We start from the raw sequence: 15,231 nt of genomic DNA, 5'->3' as shown, positions 1-15,231 counted from the left end.
ATTCAAACTCATGTTGGAAGCTTTGTTTTAGTTGGATATTACAAATAAGGAAGTTGTTCATTGGAGCAGTGATGGTTAGCTTGCATCAGCAACCACAGATGTTGCTCTTCACTAGTATGACGCTAGTCAGTCATTTAGGATTAGGCCTTGAAAGTGCTTGTGAAGTAAGAGTGTATCGGTGAACAATGATCTCTAGTAATTTATTTTGTCCCTTAGATTAATTGATCTGTTCCATGGCAATACAGAATTACTTTTGTGCTTGTCAGATTATTCCCAACGGGGGGAAAAAGAAACCATCTATGTTACTATTTATAAAGATTGAAACACCATTGTTAATACCAAATTGTGACTTCATGTGCTGGTATATCCAAATCTATGTTAATTCCAAATTGTGATTTTATTCACTTTTATGTATATATTTTATTTTTCATTTAATATTTTATTTATAAGTTTTCATTTTTATTTATCACTTTAATTTTGGGGTAAAGTCATCTATGTTGGTTCTGTACAGCAAATCATTTAGCATCAAAAGAAAGGAGTAAATACTATCTCATTACTCCAGTTGAAGTGAAGCCTTCATTAAGATTTGTAAAGTGACTGTCTAAAAATATGATTAGGCCTAATATGAGCCATTTTAGAGAGGAAAATATGCCATTTGTCATAGATTTGATGCTGAAATCTTCTCATTGAAGATAAGCAGAGTGTAGGTAGGATTTAAGAAACAAAGGTGATTTCTTTCTTCTGACTTTTCAGATAAAAGTGCCCATGGATATATAGCAGCACATCAGTCGGTAAGTGAAAAATTAAAAATACGTTCTCATGATCTTCATGAGGTAAGATCTAACCATATAATTGCTTGAATTTGGTTTTATATGTCCAACTATTAGACATACATTTTAAAAACAGTTTTTCAAAGCATAATTTAGAAACATATATATTTATTTTATCTCTTTTAACATCTATTTAATATAGATCTATACATATCTATTTTATCTATTAAAGGTACAGCAGGATTCAGTAATTTAATATACCGCTGTTATAATCACTTTTCATTCTAAAAACTGTAATATTTGTTACATCACAAGTTGCAGAGAACTCACAGATTTTGCAAAAATTACTGTATAGGAAAGCATTTGATATTTGTGGAAATACTATGCTATCACTGTACTTCCAGTTAAAACTTCAAAGGAAGCAATATTTTTATAATCAAAATATCCACTATTTACCACAATCTGTCTTCTAAGTTATATCCTAATACTGGCAGTCAAGTGTGTACACTTAATAATAGTGACAGGATATTCATGTTAGGAGGGACCTTGCCAAACCCCTTATTTACACGTTCCTCTTTAGAGAGGGCATAAGGATGAGAGGTAACCGCCAGAACTGGTTCAGCATTCCCTTAGGACGTCATCACAAATGGCTATGTTTATTCCTCCTTAGTGAGAATATTATTTCTGGTTTTTTTTTCTCAGGTTGAGGAAGAAATAGATAATGCTACTGAAATGGTATGGAAACTTACAGTCAAGGCCACTTGGGTTAGACATTAGAAAATCGAGGTTTATAATGCTTCTAGTACACCTGTAGAGTGCATTCTGTCATAATCAAGTCACACGATAGCCCCAACTCGTCACTAATCTGGCTTTTATACACATTTCATGCAAGTGAAATTATACAGTATATAAACTTTTAGAATTTGTTTTTTATTCACAATATTTCCATGTTTTTGTCTGTGCAAATAAGTTGCAACTTGTATTGATGCAGTATTCTGAAGTATGAATGCATCACTGTTTAATCACTAACTCACTTAAGGCTTTCCAGACGATGCCTAGTTCTTACTTATTGCAAATAAAGTTCCTATTAAAACTCATGTGAAGGGGATGACTAGATAGCTCAGTAGTTAGGAGCATTGGCTGCTCTTCCAGAGGACCTGTGTTTGAGTCCCACCACCCACATGGTGACTCAGAACCATCTGGAATTCCAGTGCTACAAAACCTGACACCTTCTTCTGAACTCTGCAGGAACCAGGCACACACATAGGCCTTGACCTGCATGGCTTTGGGATTAACCTGAGTGGGGCAATGAGGGATGAAGAAATGAAAACCATGTTCAAAAAAAACTGGGTCTGGTGGACTGTGTGCTCTAATAAAGATGCATCAATAGCCCAGAAACTCACTCTGTTTTATTACATACAGTTGAATGAGTAATAAAGTTTATTATATCCAGCTGAACAAGGTGACAGGTTAGGGGACTCTGTAGGGGACCAGTCTCAGGTTGCAGGCATCCACAGGAGGAAGCTATTGTTGATAACTTTCTGTACATGCGATCAACATCCATACTTGCTCCAGGAGAAAGCCTTGCCATTCTCATAGGTCTGAGGCATTGGGCATCTTAGCATGGACATGCTTACGTCAACATTACACTTTCCTTCAGGACTTCATCCACTCTCCAAACATAGTCCACAGAATTACATACAGGCAAAACATCCATAGACATAAAACATAAAATGAACAAATTCATGTATATTTGTCTGTATGTGAGCAATTTTTATTATTTATTTTTTCTTGTTTCAAAAGAAAACAAACTATCTTTTTTCATTTCACATACTGATCCCAGTTCCCTCTCCCTCCCCTCCTTCCATTCCCTCCACCTATCCTCCCACTTCCCATCCATTCCTCACAGAGGGAAAGGCACATTGTGAACAAATATTTTTGTATATTTCATTTTGATAGTCTTGAAATAAAAATCATATTAATAGTAATTTCTCTTTCATGAACACTTAGAAAACATACTTGCAATGTGCGATGTGGGCTAGTACTATTTGTATATTCACTTAATCTTTCTTACAACCTAGTTAAATAAGACCTACCATTGTCCCAATTTTACAGATACACAGATGAAGAAATTGAAGTTCAGAGACATGAACTTAATTGATTAGGGTGATAACACTATACTTATTCATATTATTTATTTTTAAAAATTAAGGCATATTAGGGGAGATGATTTTCTTCAATGTCACAGAGTTTTATAAAGGACTAAACAGAAAAATGTATCACCTGGACCTTGGAAATCCTGTAGTAACTGAAAGAACAGTCTTATACTCTAGAGAGAAAATGATTATAGGCAAGGCCTCTCTTTCTGTGGTTTTCTATTTTGATGCTCTGATTGAATTATTTCCTGCCTTATTTCATTCCATAGAGGTGGAAGTAATCTAGCCATTTACTCAGTTGTAGATAGCCAGGCTTATTTTTCTTTTTTATAGACAGTAAATGTTGGCCTGCTTGATGTCCCTTAGGCAGCCTGTGTGACAACAGTAGATAATTAATGGCAAGGGGCAAAGCTTTGAAATAGTATGACAATTTCTCAAAGATTAAAAATAAAAGTTCCATATAATGAAGCTATTATCCTTCTATGTATATATTTAGAGTAGAAAGCAAGGCCTTGAAGAAACTTCGTCTGTGTTCATAGCAGCTGTGTCTACGATAGCAAAAAAGGGGGGAAGCCACACAAATATCCATAAGCAGATGAAGCAAAAAGTATGTATTAAAAATAGACATTCGATTGTTGTTCAACATTATGATGGAAGAAAAATTTGATACAATGTCGTAAATCTTGAGGACCTAAAAAATAAAACAATAACAAGAAGACAAATGTTGCATAATTCCAAAAATCATAGGAATTGCACAGAAGAGTTACATGTATATTTCCAGGATCTGGGGCCAAAGAGAATGTTGCATTGTTTCATGTGCACAAAGTCTTAATTTGGGGAAATGAAAAGGTGCTGGTTGAGTATACAATAATGTGACTCTTTTTAAATATACACCTTAAGTTGCTTGAAACAGTAGTTTTATATTATAGATATTTCATGGACGGTTAAAAATAAATGAAGGGGGAAATAGGGAGTATAATTAGTGGTTGTATATGTGTGCTTAACATATACAGACTCTTGGTTCAATTTCCAGCACACACACACACCCCAAATTTGAACAAACAAACAAAAAAGCAGAATAAAAAAGAAATAAAAAAGAGGTGAATATTTGAGTATAGTGTTCAATCTTATTTCTCTAGTTACCAACTGTATGCATTTATGAAAGTAATTTAGCTTTTCCAGGCCTCTCTTCCTTCTGAGCTTCTCTTTATTCAACATTAAGTGGAAATGATAACAATATCTACCTTCTAGGACTTGTGTGAATATTCCACATGATAATTATACTATACTATGCAGCATATGCTTTGCATTAAATATAAGCTACTACTATTATTGCTGCTACTATTATTACTATTGTTTGTAGATGGAAGCACCATTAAAAAATTCATTTCTTCTACATAAGAGACTTGTATGTGGCCATAATTTTGTCTCACTCCCTCAATCAGAACAAAATATGGCTCTTACATCTGTTCATTCATCTTTTTCTTTGATATGGTAGCTTCCTGGGCCACAATGAAAATAAAAACAGAAAAGAAACTGGCAAGTAGGACAGAATGGAAACAGCCTACATTCAATACTTCCTTCACCTCAATTAATTTTATCTTGTATTTGTGGTAAAGACATAGATCTTTTAAAATATTTTTATTAATTCTTTGAGAATTTCATGCAATGCATTTTGATCGTACTCAACTCCACGTCCTCTAGTTAACTCTTCCCAGATCCACTCCCACTTCCATACACTATTAATTTCATGTTCTCTTTTTTAAATATGTAAATTCATGAGAACGATATTATGTTGATGTGGAGACTCTAAAGGAAGCAAACCTTTGTCTTCATTTGTTTACATTTTGTGTTTCATGTGAAATAGATAAGTGATGCATATTTGATGAATGTTGATTTAGAAAATCTATCATGTAAAAAATGGCATTTCAGCTAGATCTTGAAATGTATATGAATGTTGGATCTATGAAGACGGTGGTGGAAGTTCTAAACAAAAAAAAGCTAAAGAAAGACCATATAATGAACACAGGAAGGGATGTGGGTTTGAATGATGATTATGCAAGAGAATGAATTGGAGAGCTTAGCCTTGAAAGCTAATGTGGGGCCAAATCCCAGAAGTCCTTACATGGAATTGTAAGCAATCTAGCTTTTCCAGTATAGAGTGGGAAATCCTTTAAGTGTTTTGGAGCAGTGCAGTTAGGTGATTAAAGCTTATGATTCAATGAAGAGTAATTAATAGCAAATGTCCAACGCTAATTAAGAACAGAAGGTAAGAGTGGATGAAGAATGACTAGTTAGAGGAAAAAATGTGTGCTACCAGACCAGCAGTAATGAGGATCCCAAGTCAGTTAGTGGAAATAAGAATGAACACTAGCCTTGAATTCTAGACATGTTTATTATTTGGACATGGAAGGATGAGGAACAGAAACAAACATCACATACTCTTCTCGTATGCAAAATCTAGATTTAAAAAGATATGAATGTAAGCCAGGCAGTGGTGGCACACATGTTTAATCCCAGCACTCAGGAGGCAGAGGCAGGTGGATTTCTGTGAGTTCAAAGCCAGCCTCGTCTACAAAAGCTAGTTCCAGGACAGGCTCCAAAGCTTCAGAGAAACCCTGTCTCAAAAACACCAAAATCAAAAATAAAGATTTAAATGTGTACAAAAGACTGTTTAGGAAGAAAAAGAAGGCTGGCGGGATGAGAAGAGAAGGGTAATAAAATGTTGGGTATGAATATGTACAATGTACATGACATGCATGTGTGAAAAGGGCAAAATGAAACCCAATATCTTGCATAATTGATATGTGCTAATATAAATCTTAAGATTGATTATATGCTTAAAATAATATATGGGCAGATAAAAAGACTAGTATGTTATTTTGTGAGAGAAGCAGATCTCTTTTGAAAGATTTTGGGGTTCTTATTGGACAATTTGTCTTTGAAAGGCTGGTAAGTCAAGTAGCAGTAATTGGTTAAAAAAGATGTGTTCTTAAGACAAAGCTCCTGTTGATTGAGTAAACTGAATTGTGCCCTTCAATTCAGTGAGGTTAAACTCCAATGACACTTTGTCATTTGTGGATGGGAAACTGCAATTTTATTTATTTATTTATTTGTTTGTTTGTTTATTTATTTATTTATTAAAGATTTCTGCCTCCTCCCCGCTACTGCCTCCCATTTCCCTCCCCCTCCCCCAATCAAGTCCCCCTCCCTCGTCAGCCCGAAGAGCAATCAGGGTTCCCTGCCCTGTGGGAAGTCCAAGGACCACCCACCTCCATCCAGGTCTAGTAAGGTGAGCATCCAAACTACCTAGGCTCCCACAAAGCCAGTACGTGCAGCAGGATCAAAAACCCATTGCCATTGTTCTTGAGTTCTCAGTAGTCCTATTTGTCTTCTATGTTCAGCGAGTCCAGTTTTATCCCATGGTGTTTCAGACCCAGGCCAGCTGGCCTTGGTGAGTTTTGGCTCTAAAGAAAGTGCACACTTCACAGTGTGCACTTGTATACACTTGGTTATCAAATGGGATCTGAACAATTAAACTGGAACTGAATACTCTATATATACACTCAGTTGATCGCAATGCTTGACATCCTTTTGTAGCTTGGATAGAAAATAAAATATAAGCACTGTTGTTATCTCTAGGTTTTAAACTGATTGCTATGTAGTGAGTATTGAGTCCAGTGACATTGCCTATAATCTCATGTACGCTACTGCTCACCTTTGTGTCAGGGATCTACCTATTTCTGATTCGCCAATGCTGGGATTACAGACTTGTGCTGCCATGCCAAGCTTCCTCCATGGGTGCTGGAGATCTGAACTCGGGTTCTCATGCTTTCATAGCACGCACTTTACCAAAGAAGTCACGTTGCTAATTCTAATCATCAATTTTGTACATAGTTGTAATCCAACTATTTTTCAGGAACCTCACCTTTAATTTGCAGGCAAATTTTTGACTCTCATATTTTGTTTTGATCACACTGTTCATAATGAAATATTTATAACTCTGAGCTTCCATTCCAAGTAGAAGGTAAAAACAATAATAACTATAGGCCATACTTAGTGCCTTGAGGACTTGGCTGCATGTATAAACTGACAGAATTCTCAGCTGAGATTTGTAATTCAGGTTGGTTCCTTTTGTTCATCTAGATCAGTGACTTGATGAGTGCCCATCAGAGTTGCCTAGGAATACTGATAACATGCAACTTCCAGGGCTGAACTTCCAATAGGAGTCCAGAATAAAACTCTGAAATCTGCAACATTTTTAGTTTTTTTTTCTCTTATGGAAAATATATTTTTTTCATACAAAATAGTCTTATTGTGGTTTCCTCTCTCCCAGTTCCTCTCCACCTTCTCTCCTATCCAAATTCAAAACCCTTCTTTCTCTCTTGCATTAGAAAACAGTCACCTAAAAATAATAATAAAATAAGATTTTAAAAAACAAACAAGGATAGGACAAAACAACCAGAAGAAAAGAAGTCCAAGAAAAAGCACTAGCCAGGTGTGGTGGCACATACCTTTAATTTCAGCACTTGAGAGACAGCCAGATGGATCTCTGAGTTCAATGCCAGCCTAGTCTACAAAGTAAGTTTCAGGCAAACCACAGAGTGGTTGCACAGAGAAACCCTGTCTCAAAAAGCAAGCAAACAGACAGTGTGTTTTCAAAATGGCGGCAGCGATGGATGTGGATACCCCCAGCGGCACCAACAGCAGCGCGGGCAAGAAGCGCTTTGAAGTGAAAAAGTGGAATGCGGTAGCCCTCTGGGCCTGGGATATTGTAGTTGATAACTGTGCCATCTGCAGGAACCACATTATGGATCTTTGCATTGAATGTCAGGCCAACCAAGCGTCTGCTACTTCTGAAGAGTGTACTGTTGCGTGGGGAGTCTGTAATCATGCTTTTCATTTCCACTGCATCTCTCGATGGCTCAAAACGAGGCAGGTGTGTCCATTGGACAACAGAGAGTGGGAATTCCAAAAGTATGGGCACTAGAAAAGACGCTCCCTAAAACTTACCCGTGTGTTACTCGTGTAGCGACTCACCTTCCTGTTAATTATAAATTAGATAGAACTATGGTTTTTTCTTTCTTTTGTTTTCGGTGTTTGCTGTTCCCACAGCCATATTGTATTTTGTGTCAAATAAAGTCGTTAAGTTCAAGAAAAAAAAAAAAAAAAGCAAGCAAACAAACAAAACCAAACAGAAGAGCACTAGAAACAAATAGACACAGAGACATACACGTTTACACACAGAGAAATTCCTTAAAAACATAAAAGGGAAAAGATATAGATATGTGTGTATATTGTATATATATGTATATATTTACGCATATATATACAATAGACCTGTAATGTTAAAAAGAAGTGCTGGCAAAGCTTTATGAGACAAAGATCATCCAAAGCTACCGTCAAGTATGTTTTGTGTTGGCCATCTACTGTTGCACATGGAACCTGCCCTGACATGTGGTTCGTATACTCAGTGAGACTCCAATGATGTAAACTATGTTCTCCTTTACAAGTGGCTGTCATCTGTACATACCTTCTGGGCTAGGGATGGGAGCTCATGTGTATTTCCCTTCTCAGCACTGGAACCTCATCTGACTTGAATCCATGCAGGCCCTGTGCATGCTGCCACAATCCTGTGCATTCTTCCTGGTGTTTTTATAAGACCTTGTATTCTTGGTGTCCTCCATCCCTATTGGCTCTTACAGTCTTTCTGCCTCCTCTTCTGTAGAATTTCTTGATCTCTGGGGGGAGGGATTTGATGAAGATATCTCATTAAGAACAGAGTTTTCCAAGGCCTCCCGCTCTGCATGTTGTCCAGTTGTGGGCTTCTGTATTTGTTCCCATCTGCTGCAAGAGGAAGCTTCTCTGATGATGGCTGAGCAAGACACTGATCTATGAGTGTAGCCAAATGTCCTTAGGAGTCATTTTATTGCTATACTCTTTTAGTTGAACGATAGTATTTGGTTGTCATCTAGGTCTTTCGTCTATTCAGTCTCATGTTCTCGGCCACCAAAGCAGTGTCAGGAATGGGTTTCATTTCAGAGTGGATAATAAACACGGTCAGATATTGGTTGATTAATCCGATGAGCTTTGGGACACTACTGTGCCAGCACATCCTGCAAGCAGGTCATTATTGTAGGGTGAAGGTTTGATTGCTGCTGGTGTTTCCCTATCTCCTTTGGTAGTATACAAAGGACTTTCTAGTACCATGACCGCTAGTCAGCAGGGGTGAAGGTTCTAGGTAGGTATTATCATGACTTTGTTGTTTTCAGCTTTACCATTAGTTTGTGGAGAGCAAATGATAGCCTTGGCAGTAGTCTGGGTTCTTAGGGGGCTTTCCATGGGACCACTTTGGCCAACAGCTCTATTAGTTCTAACCCATTCCCAGAACTGGAGGTTTCATTTGATGTCAAGCGATGTCCCATTGGGGTTCCATCCCCCCATTTTATTTGGCAATTCTATTTAGCCATTTAGATCATCTTTATAAATGTATATATTTTAGGAAGCTTCTACTATTAGGTTTCCATACAATCCTTCAAATGACCAGTAGTTTCAGCTACCCCTTCCGGTAAACCTACCCCCCCACCGTTTGATCCTACCATTATTCTCTCTTCTCCCCCCTTCTGTCTCTGTCTCTCTGTCTCTCTCTCTCTGTCTCTCTCTCTGTCTCTGTCTCTGTCTCTCTCTCTCTCTCACACACACACACACACACACACACACACACAGTCCATAACTATATGTTCTATTTCCTTTCCATATGGAGCTCCTTCCCTCCTCTCTCGTCACTTACTCTCTACTTATTTTTTTCTAGTTCCATCCATTTACCTGTGAATTTCATATTTTCATTTTTAGCTGAATAATTTTCTATTGTATATGAGCATACTAGTACACACGTGTGTGCACATGTGAGAGTCATGATATAGCCTTAGACGTATTTCTTAGAAGCTATACACCTTGCTTTTTGAGACAAGGTCTCACTCTCATTGAAACCTAGGGCTTGAAGATTAGGCTAGGCTGCGTATCTAGTGAGCTGAAGAGATCCACAAGCCTCTGTCTTCCTAGTGCTGGGATTCCAAGTGTAAGCCATCATGCCCCAATCTTGATGTGGATGCTATGGGTCAAAACAATTTCCCTGTGCTTATATGGCAAGCACTTTACAACTGGATAATCTACCCAGCTCGAAGATTTGCTTCATTATTGATAATCAGGCATGAACAGAGGAAAACTTTCTGTAATATAGTATCAAGGCTAATATCAATAATCCAACAGCAGTTTCTCACTGTATCTATCAATCCTTGAAAGGTTGGTATTTAAATGGAATTATATTAAGCTGCAAAGAAAATAAAACTGTGAAATTTGCAGGACAATGGAAAGAGAAAATGGTATGGTAAGTGTGACCTAGGCTCAGAAAGACAAAACCACATGTTCTCTCTCATATGTGGATCCCAGGTTCTAATTATTGAATATACATATTTAGGTAGTGGTAATTATGGGCTGAGGCCAAGAAACTTGAAAGAGGCCCATAAAATAGAAAATGGGGCACTAAGGAAGGAAGCAGGAGGGAGAAATAGAACACATATGATATGAACATGTGAGGAGGTCGTACTGGAGTTGGAAGATTACCGTGAAAACAGGGGTAAGCAGGGTGATGGAGGATAAGAAGCAGATGAGATCCAATCAAAGGGAAGGATACATGAAAATGCCATAGGAAAACCCATTACTTTGTAAGTTAATTTTTATAAAATTAAATTTAAAATTTAAAGGAATATATATATGCATAAATAAAATAAGGTGAACATGTTTCAGTCTTTAAAGCACCCAGCATGTGTCTCTATCAGGGCAGTCAAGTGTTTTTTTCAAACAGTTATGAAAAAATTCTCCAATGTTCTTCTTACAATAAGTAACTCTTGATGGCTGATATCCAATAAACGATTACACTTTTTTCTCCACTGTAGATATTAACAAGATTAAAAGTTTTCCATATGGAATTTCCAAAACAGATTTAAGTCCTTCAGAGAAATGTTTTTGTTAATAAGGTGCTTGTGAGTGCCTTAAGAGATCCGGCTTCAGGAAATAAAAATTCGCCTTAGGAACACTTGGGCATCAAAACCAGTGGCATAAACAGAAAAAAACCAATTATACAAAGAGAAAGCAAAATGGAAATTTAAAACCACCCAGCCACAATATCATTGTTCAACAGAAATACAATATTTTAATAGCTACATTTTAAAATAAAAAATAAATGGCTAAATTAACTTAGGAATACATTTTAGACAAGACAGATAAACAAGAGCATGAAGGAGGGGAAGTAGACACAAAGTCTCATGCCTAGTACAGAAGCTATTTGCAGTAGCTACTGGGAGAGGGAAAATCCCTATCCTTCAATGCAGTGACATGGTTGAATCAGCCACACTCTAGGTCAGGCTCTAGACACAGGATTGCCGATACAAATTGCAATCCATGGTTTTTTGTGATTCTTTTTTTTTTTTTTTTGTCTTTCAAAAGAGACCAAAACATGAAGTTGAATGGATAGGGAGCTTGGAGGAACTGGAGGAAGGGAAAATATGATCAACACATATGTGAGATTTTCAGAGAATAAATAAAACATTTCAAAAACAAAAATGATAGAAAATCAATGAAACAGGAATAGCATGGCCTGAGCTAAACAAAGCACATGACACTCTGGTAGATTAGAGGTGACAGACATGTCTTCTGACATTCTTGTTACTATGCAAAACCAAGTGGCAAGCACATTCTTTACATGAGATGTGCTGTCTATAAAATGAGCCTCTCTCTATAATGGGATGTATTTCCAATGTTGTTACCCAAGGGGAGAATTCCAACCATGTTCCTCCTTACTCTGTGGAAGCAAAATAATCAACTGAAAATTTAGCAAGAATGTATGCTGATGTTGTGAAAAGTAGAAATTACTACGAACAGAAAATGAAACTGTCTGTCAGAGCAAAGGGAACTAGAAAAGGGGGATGGGTCTCAAGGGGAGGCAATATGTTCAAAATAACATCTATTTCTATGAAAATGTCCTTATGAAACCTACGGCTATGGTACAATGAAACTTTGCCAATTAACATTGTTCATTACAAAAAAAAGCATTCAACATTAAAAATAGTGAGTTACCTTCTGAGCCACAACACGCATGGAAACTTCAGGAACAGTGGTGCATGCCTATTATATTACTATAGTCCTGAGAGGTAGAGGCAGGCAGGTTCTGGGGTCTCGTTTGTCAGTCACTATAGCCTAGTTAACAAGCTCCATCTGGGTTCAGTTAAGAGACTCTGTTTCAACAATAAACTAGAGAGTGTGTTGTGTGACTTTCTTTCTAAGAAGAAAATAAATGCTTTCTCACCCCAGATAAGGAGGCAATGAGAGACCAAGGAAGGGATACAAGAAAGTCTACTGACAAACCAATTAGTTTTATTGGCGTCACTTACAGGAATATAAGTGTTTAGAGGAGAAGAAATGGTTCAAAAACAATGTCATCACCAAAGCCCACCCTTGCGTGGGTGACAGCTCATGAAAGCTTTAAACCCGGAGCACAGTCTGCACAGCCTGCAGGCAACTCAACAGATTGTGAAGTATCTGTTCCATGTGGCTCAGTTTATCTGTGCCTATTCAGGCGGTTTTACTGGCTTTGTTGCTTCTAGACAGTTTGGCTAGTCTCTGCCTTCTTCCAGGTGGCTCAGCTGGTCGCAGCTTCTTCTAGGCAGCACAGCTTGTCTGAGAGTGTCTCTCAACAGTTCTTACTGTTTGTGTACACTTGAGAAAGGAGGATCCTAGTGTATGTATCTGCTTGGCCTCAGGAATTTCCTGAAACCTTTGTTTACTGCTTGAGCTTAAGGAGTTTTCTAGTCAGAAAGAACATTTTGCCTCCCATCAGAAAATCTCATGCCTTATCAAAACTTGCCAAGATGAAGGCTTATCTCTAAGGAAATGGTTGTATAACAGAGAGATAGAAGAAGACACGTAACTTGGACCTCTGGCCTAATCTCTCTCTCTCTCTCTCTCTCTCTCTCTCTCTCTCTCTCTCTCTCTCTCTCTCTCACACACACACACACACACACACACACACAGAGACATGCACACTTGTACGTATGCCCATACATCTTACAGCATACACAAAACTTTAAATGCTATCATTTAATACATTGATGTAAAATAACTAATACATTAGTAAAATAATTTACATTTTTCATTTTGAGTGTATAAAATCTGGAATGTACTATACTATTATAACACACTTTAATTCAGACTAGCTATGTTTTTATGTATTCAGTATCAATGTGTCTGACATCTATAATAACCAAGCCTACACCATAGTTTATGTGAGCCTGCGTCAGTATTACCTATAAGTCTTATTATAATACATATTTCCAAGTGCCCGAGTATCTGATTGATAGACTTAGGTGAAATTTTCTGAGAACTTGCATTTTTAGCTAACCTCTGGATGCTGCTGCTATTGCTGAAGTACTAGTAACTACACTTTGAGAAACATGACCTTAATTCTTTCAAAGTTCAAGTTTGCAGCCATTTTCCCACAGTGTTAATATGAATGATCAAATGGAACGGTAGGTACTGTGGTGATTGACATTATTAGTTCTCATTACCATATTTTGTACATCATTGCAAATCACCAGTATCTTGTTTGTTGCTTAATATTGAGCAATTATTGATATGTGTGTGTTCCCTGGATGTTAGTGTCTATTAAAGAGTGGCGCTTTATAGGAGGTTTGAAAGGAAGAAGCATTTCTTGGCTTCTTTGCTCTTAGTATTAGCAGAGTTATGCCTACCCTAATGGTCATGGTTAGTATGTTTGGGGAAAGTAGCCTTTTAAAGCATGACAAACTATCATTCAAGAAATTTTTAATCTGCTCAGTAGATATCCAAAGTATTAATGTCAGCTAGTTTGATTTTGAATGTAGTTATTGATTTTAAGAATAGTAAGCTTTAAAATATTAAGTGAATTGTTTACTATTTTTGAGATCGGTGGAAAATGAAAAGAATAATATAGACGTAATGGTCCATTGTACTAAATGGTAGATCATTGTGCTCACTTGTGAAAGCTATAATTCCATCCCAACTCTACACATTTAAGTATTTCATCTGTCTTCATGTTTCTAAAGAAAAACAATGAAAAATTAACTCCTTGTCTTTAACCTTTTTCCGTTTTAAGAATACAAAAACAGCTTCTGAGCCTCCTTTGGCTCCCCCTGTATCTGAAGAAGAGGATGAAGAAGAAGAAGAGGAAGAAGATGACAATGAGCCCCCGCCTGTCATTGCACCAAGACCAGAGCATACAAAATCAGTAAGTCAGAAAGACAAATATGGTATGTTTTCTCTCGTTTATTATGGTATTCTGATTTTATATAGATTCATAAAATCATAGACACACACATACATGGTATGTCCTGAAAGGAAAAGCGAAACTATCTAAGGCAGTGGTTAATCCTCTACCAGTGGGTCAGGACCCCTATGTGGAGGGTCACATATCAGATATCCTGCATATTCGATATTTTCCTAACAGTAGCAAAATTACAGATACACAGTAACAATGAAATAATTTCATGGTTACGGATCATCACAGCATGAAGGATTGTATTAAAGTACCACAATATTATGAAGGTTAGGAACCACTGATCTAGGGGAACAAATTGGAATAATGGGAGGGAGGGGATAATTGTAAAAAAGGAAGGGTAGATGTGGGATTATCAAAAGATATATGCTGGAAATTCCCTTATGTAACACAGTACCATGGACAATGAATACATGTAATGATTTTTGAAGGAGGTTTTGAACAGGCAGATAAATAAACAAACCTATCGGGTTACAAAATGGGCAGAACATGTGACTATTCGATCTACCTCCCAAACCTAAAGTATATGTTTATGTAGTTTCAATAGAAGTACACGTTTATATACCCGGCATTGCTAGGAAAAATCTTGCTGAAGCAAGAGAAAACATCAGGGACTGTTTTTCCAGTGACTCAAATGATGCCTTTTGGACCAGGTTGTGTTGCACATATATTTCATCCCACTATTTAAGAGACTGAGAGGATAGGATCAAAAATTCCAGACCAGCCTGGTTCAAAACAAAACAAAGAATTAAAACAAGATTCCATTTTGTGCTTGGGAAGATGTCTGCGTTGGTGAACTGCTTGTTACACAAGCTGGAGGACATAAGCCATCCTTCAGTCCCAGCAGTGTGTGCTTAAAATTCCAATGCCAGAGAGGCAGAGACGAGAGGATCCCTGGGATCTGCTTGCAGTTAGTCTAGCTATCTTCAGGTTTAGT

General features: G+C 37.3%; 2 protein-coding genes across 6 annotated transcripts in view; both read left to right on the top strand.

Moving 5' to 3' along the window:
* Pak3 (p21 (RAC1) activated kinase 3) overlaps positions 1 to 15,231 on the top strand; it is a 222,359-nt gene that overhangs the window by 150,305 nt on the left and 56,823 nt on the right. For all 5 annotated transcript variants that reach the window (XM_041645739.1, XM_041645738.1, XM_041645741.1 and 2 more), the window contains 2 exons: positions 754 to 791; positions 14,115 to 14,246. In XM_041645739.1, the coding sequence (XP_041501673.1) occupies positions 754 to 791; positions 14,115 to 14,246 (170 nt within the window). The remainder of the gene's footprint in view (positions 1 to 753; positions 792 to 14,114; positions 14,247 to 15,231) is intronic.
* Positions 7,584 to 8,086, top strand: LOC121444018 (E3 ubiquitin-protein ligase RBX1-like). The gene has a single exon (XM_041645742.1). The coding sequence runs from the start codon at positions 7,590 to 7,592 to the stop codon at positions 7,914 to 7,916; it is 327 nt and encodes a 108-aa protein (XP_041501676.1). The 5' UTR covers positions 7,584 to 7,589; the 3' UTR covers positions 7,917 to 8,086.

This window comes from Microtus oregoni, unplaced genomic scaffold (assembly GCF_018167655.1).
Source record: "Microtus oregoni isolate MIOR12 unplaced genomic scaffold, Mior012 000116F_ref0000321, whole genome shotgun sequence".
In the NCBI taxonomy this organism is placed as follows: domain Eukaryota; kingdom Metazoa; phylum Chordata; class Mammalia; order Rodentia; family Cricetidae; genus Microtus; species Microtus oregoni.
This window is presented reverse-complemented; position numbering and strand designations above follow the sequence as displayed.

What these genes read in the sequence shown, in the direction of transcription:
- LOC121444018 (XM_041645742.1), top strand. Translation starts at nt 7,590, where the DNA reads ATGGCGGCAGCGATGGATGTGGATACCCCCAGCGGCACCAACAGCAGC.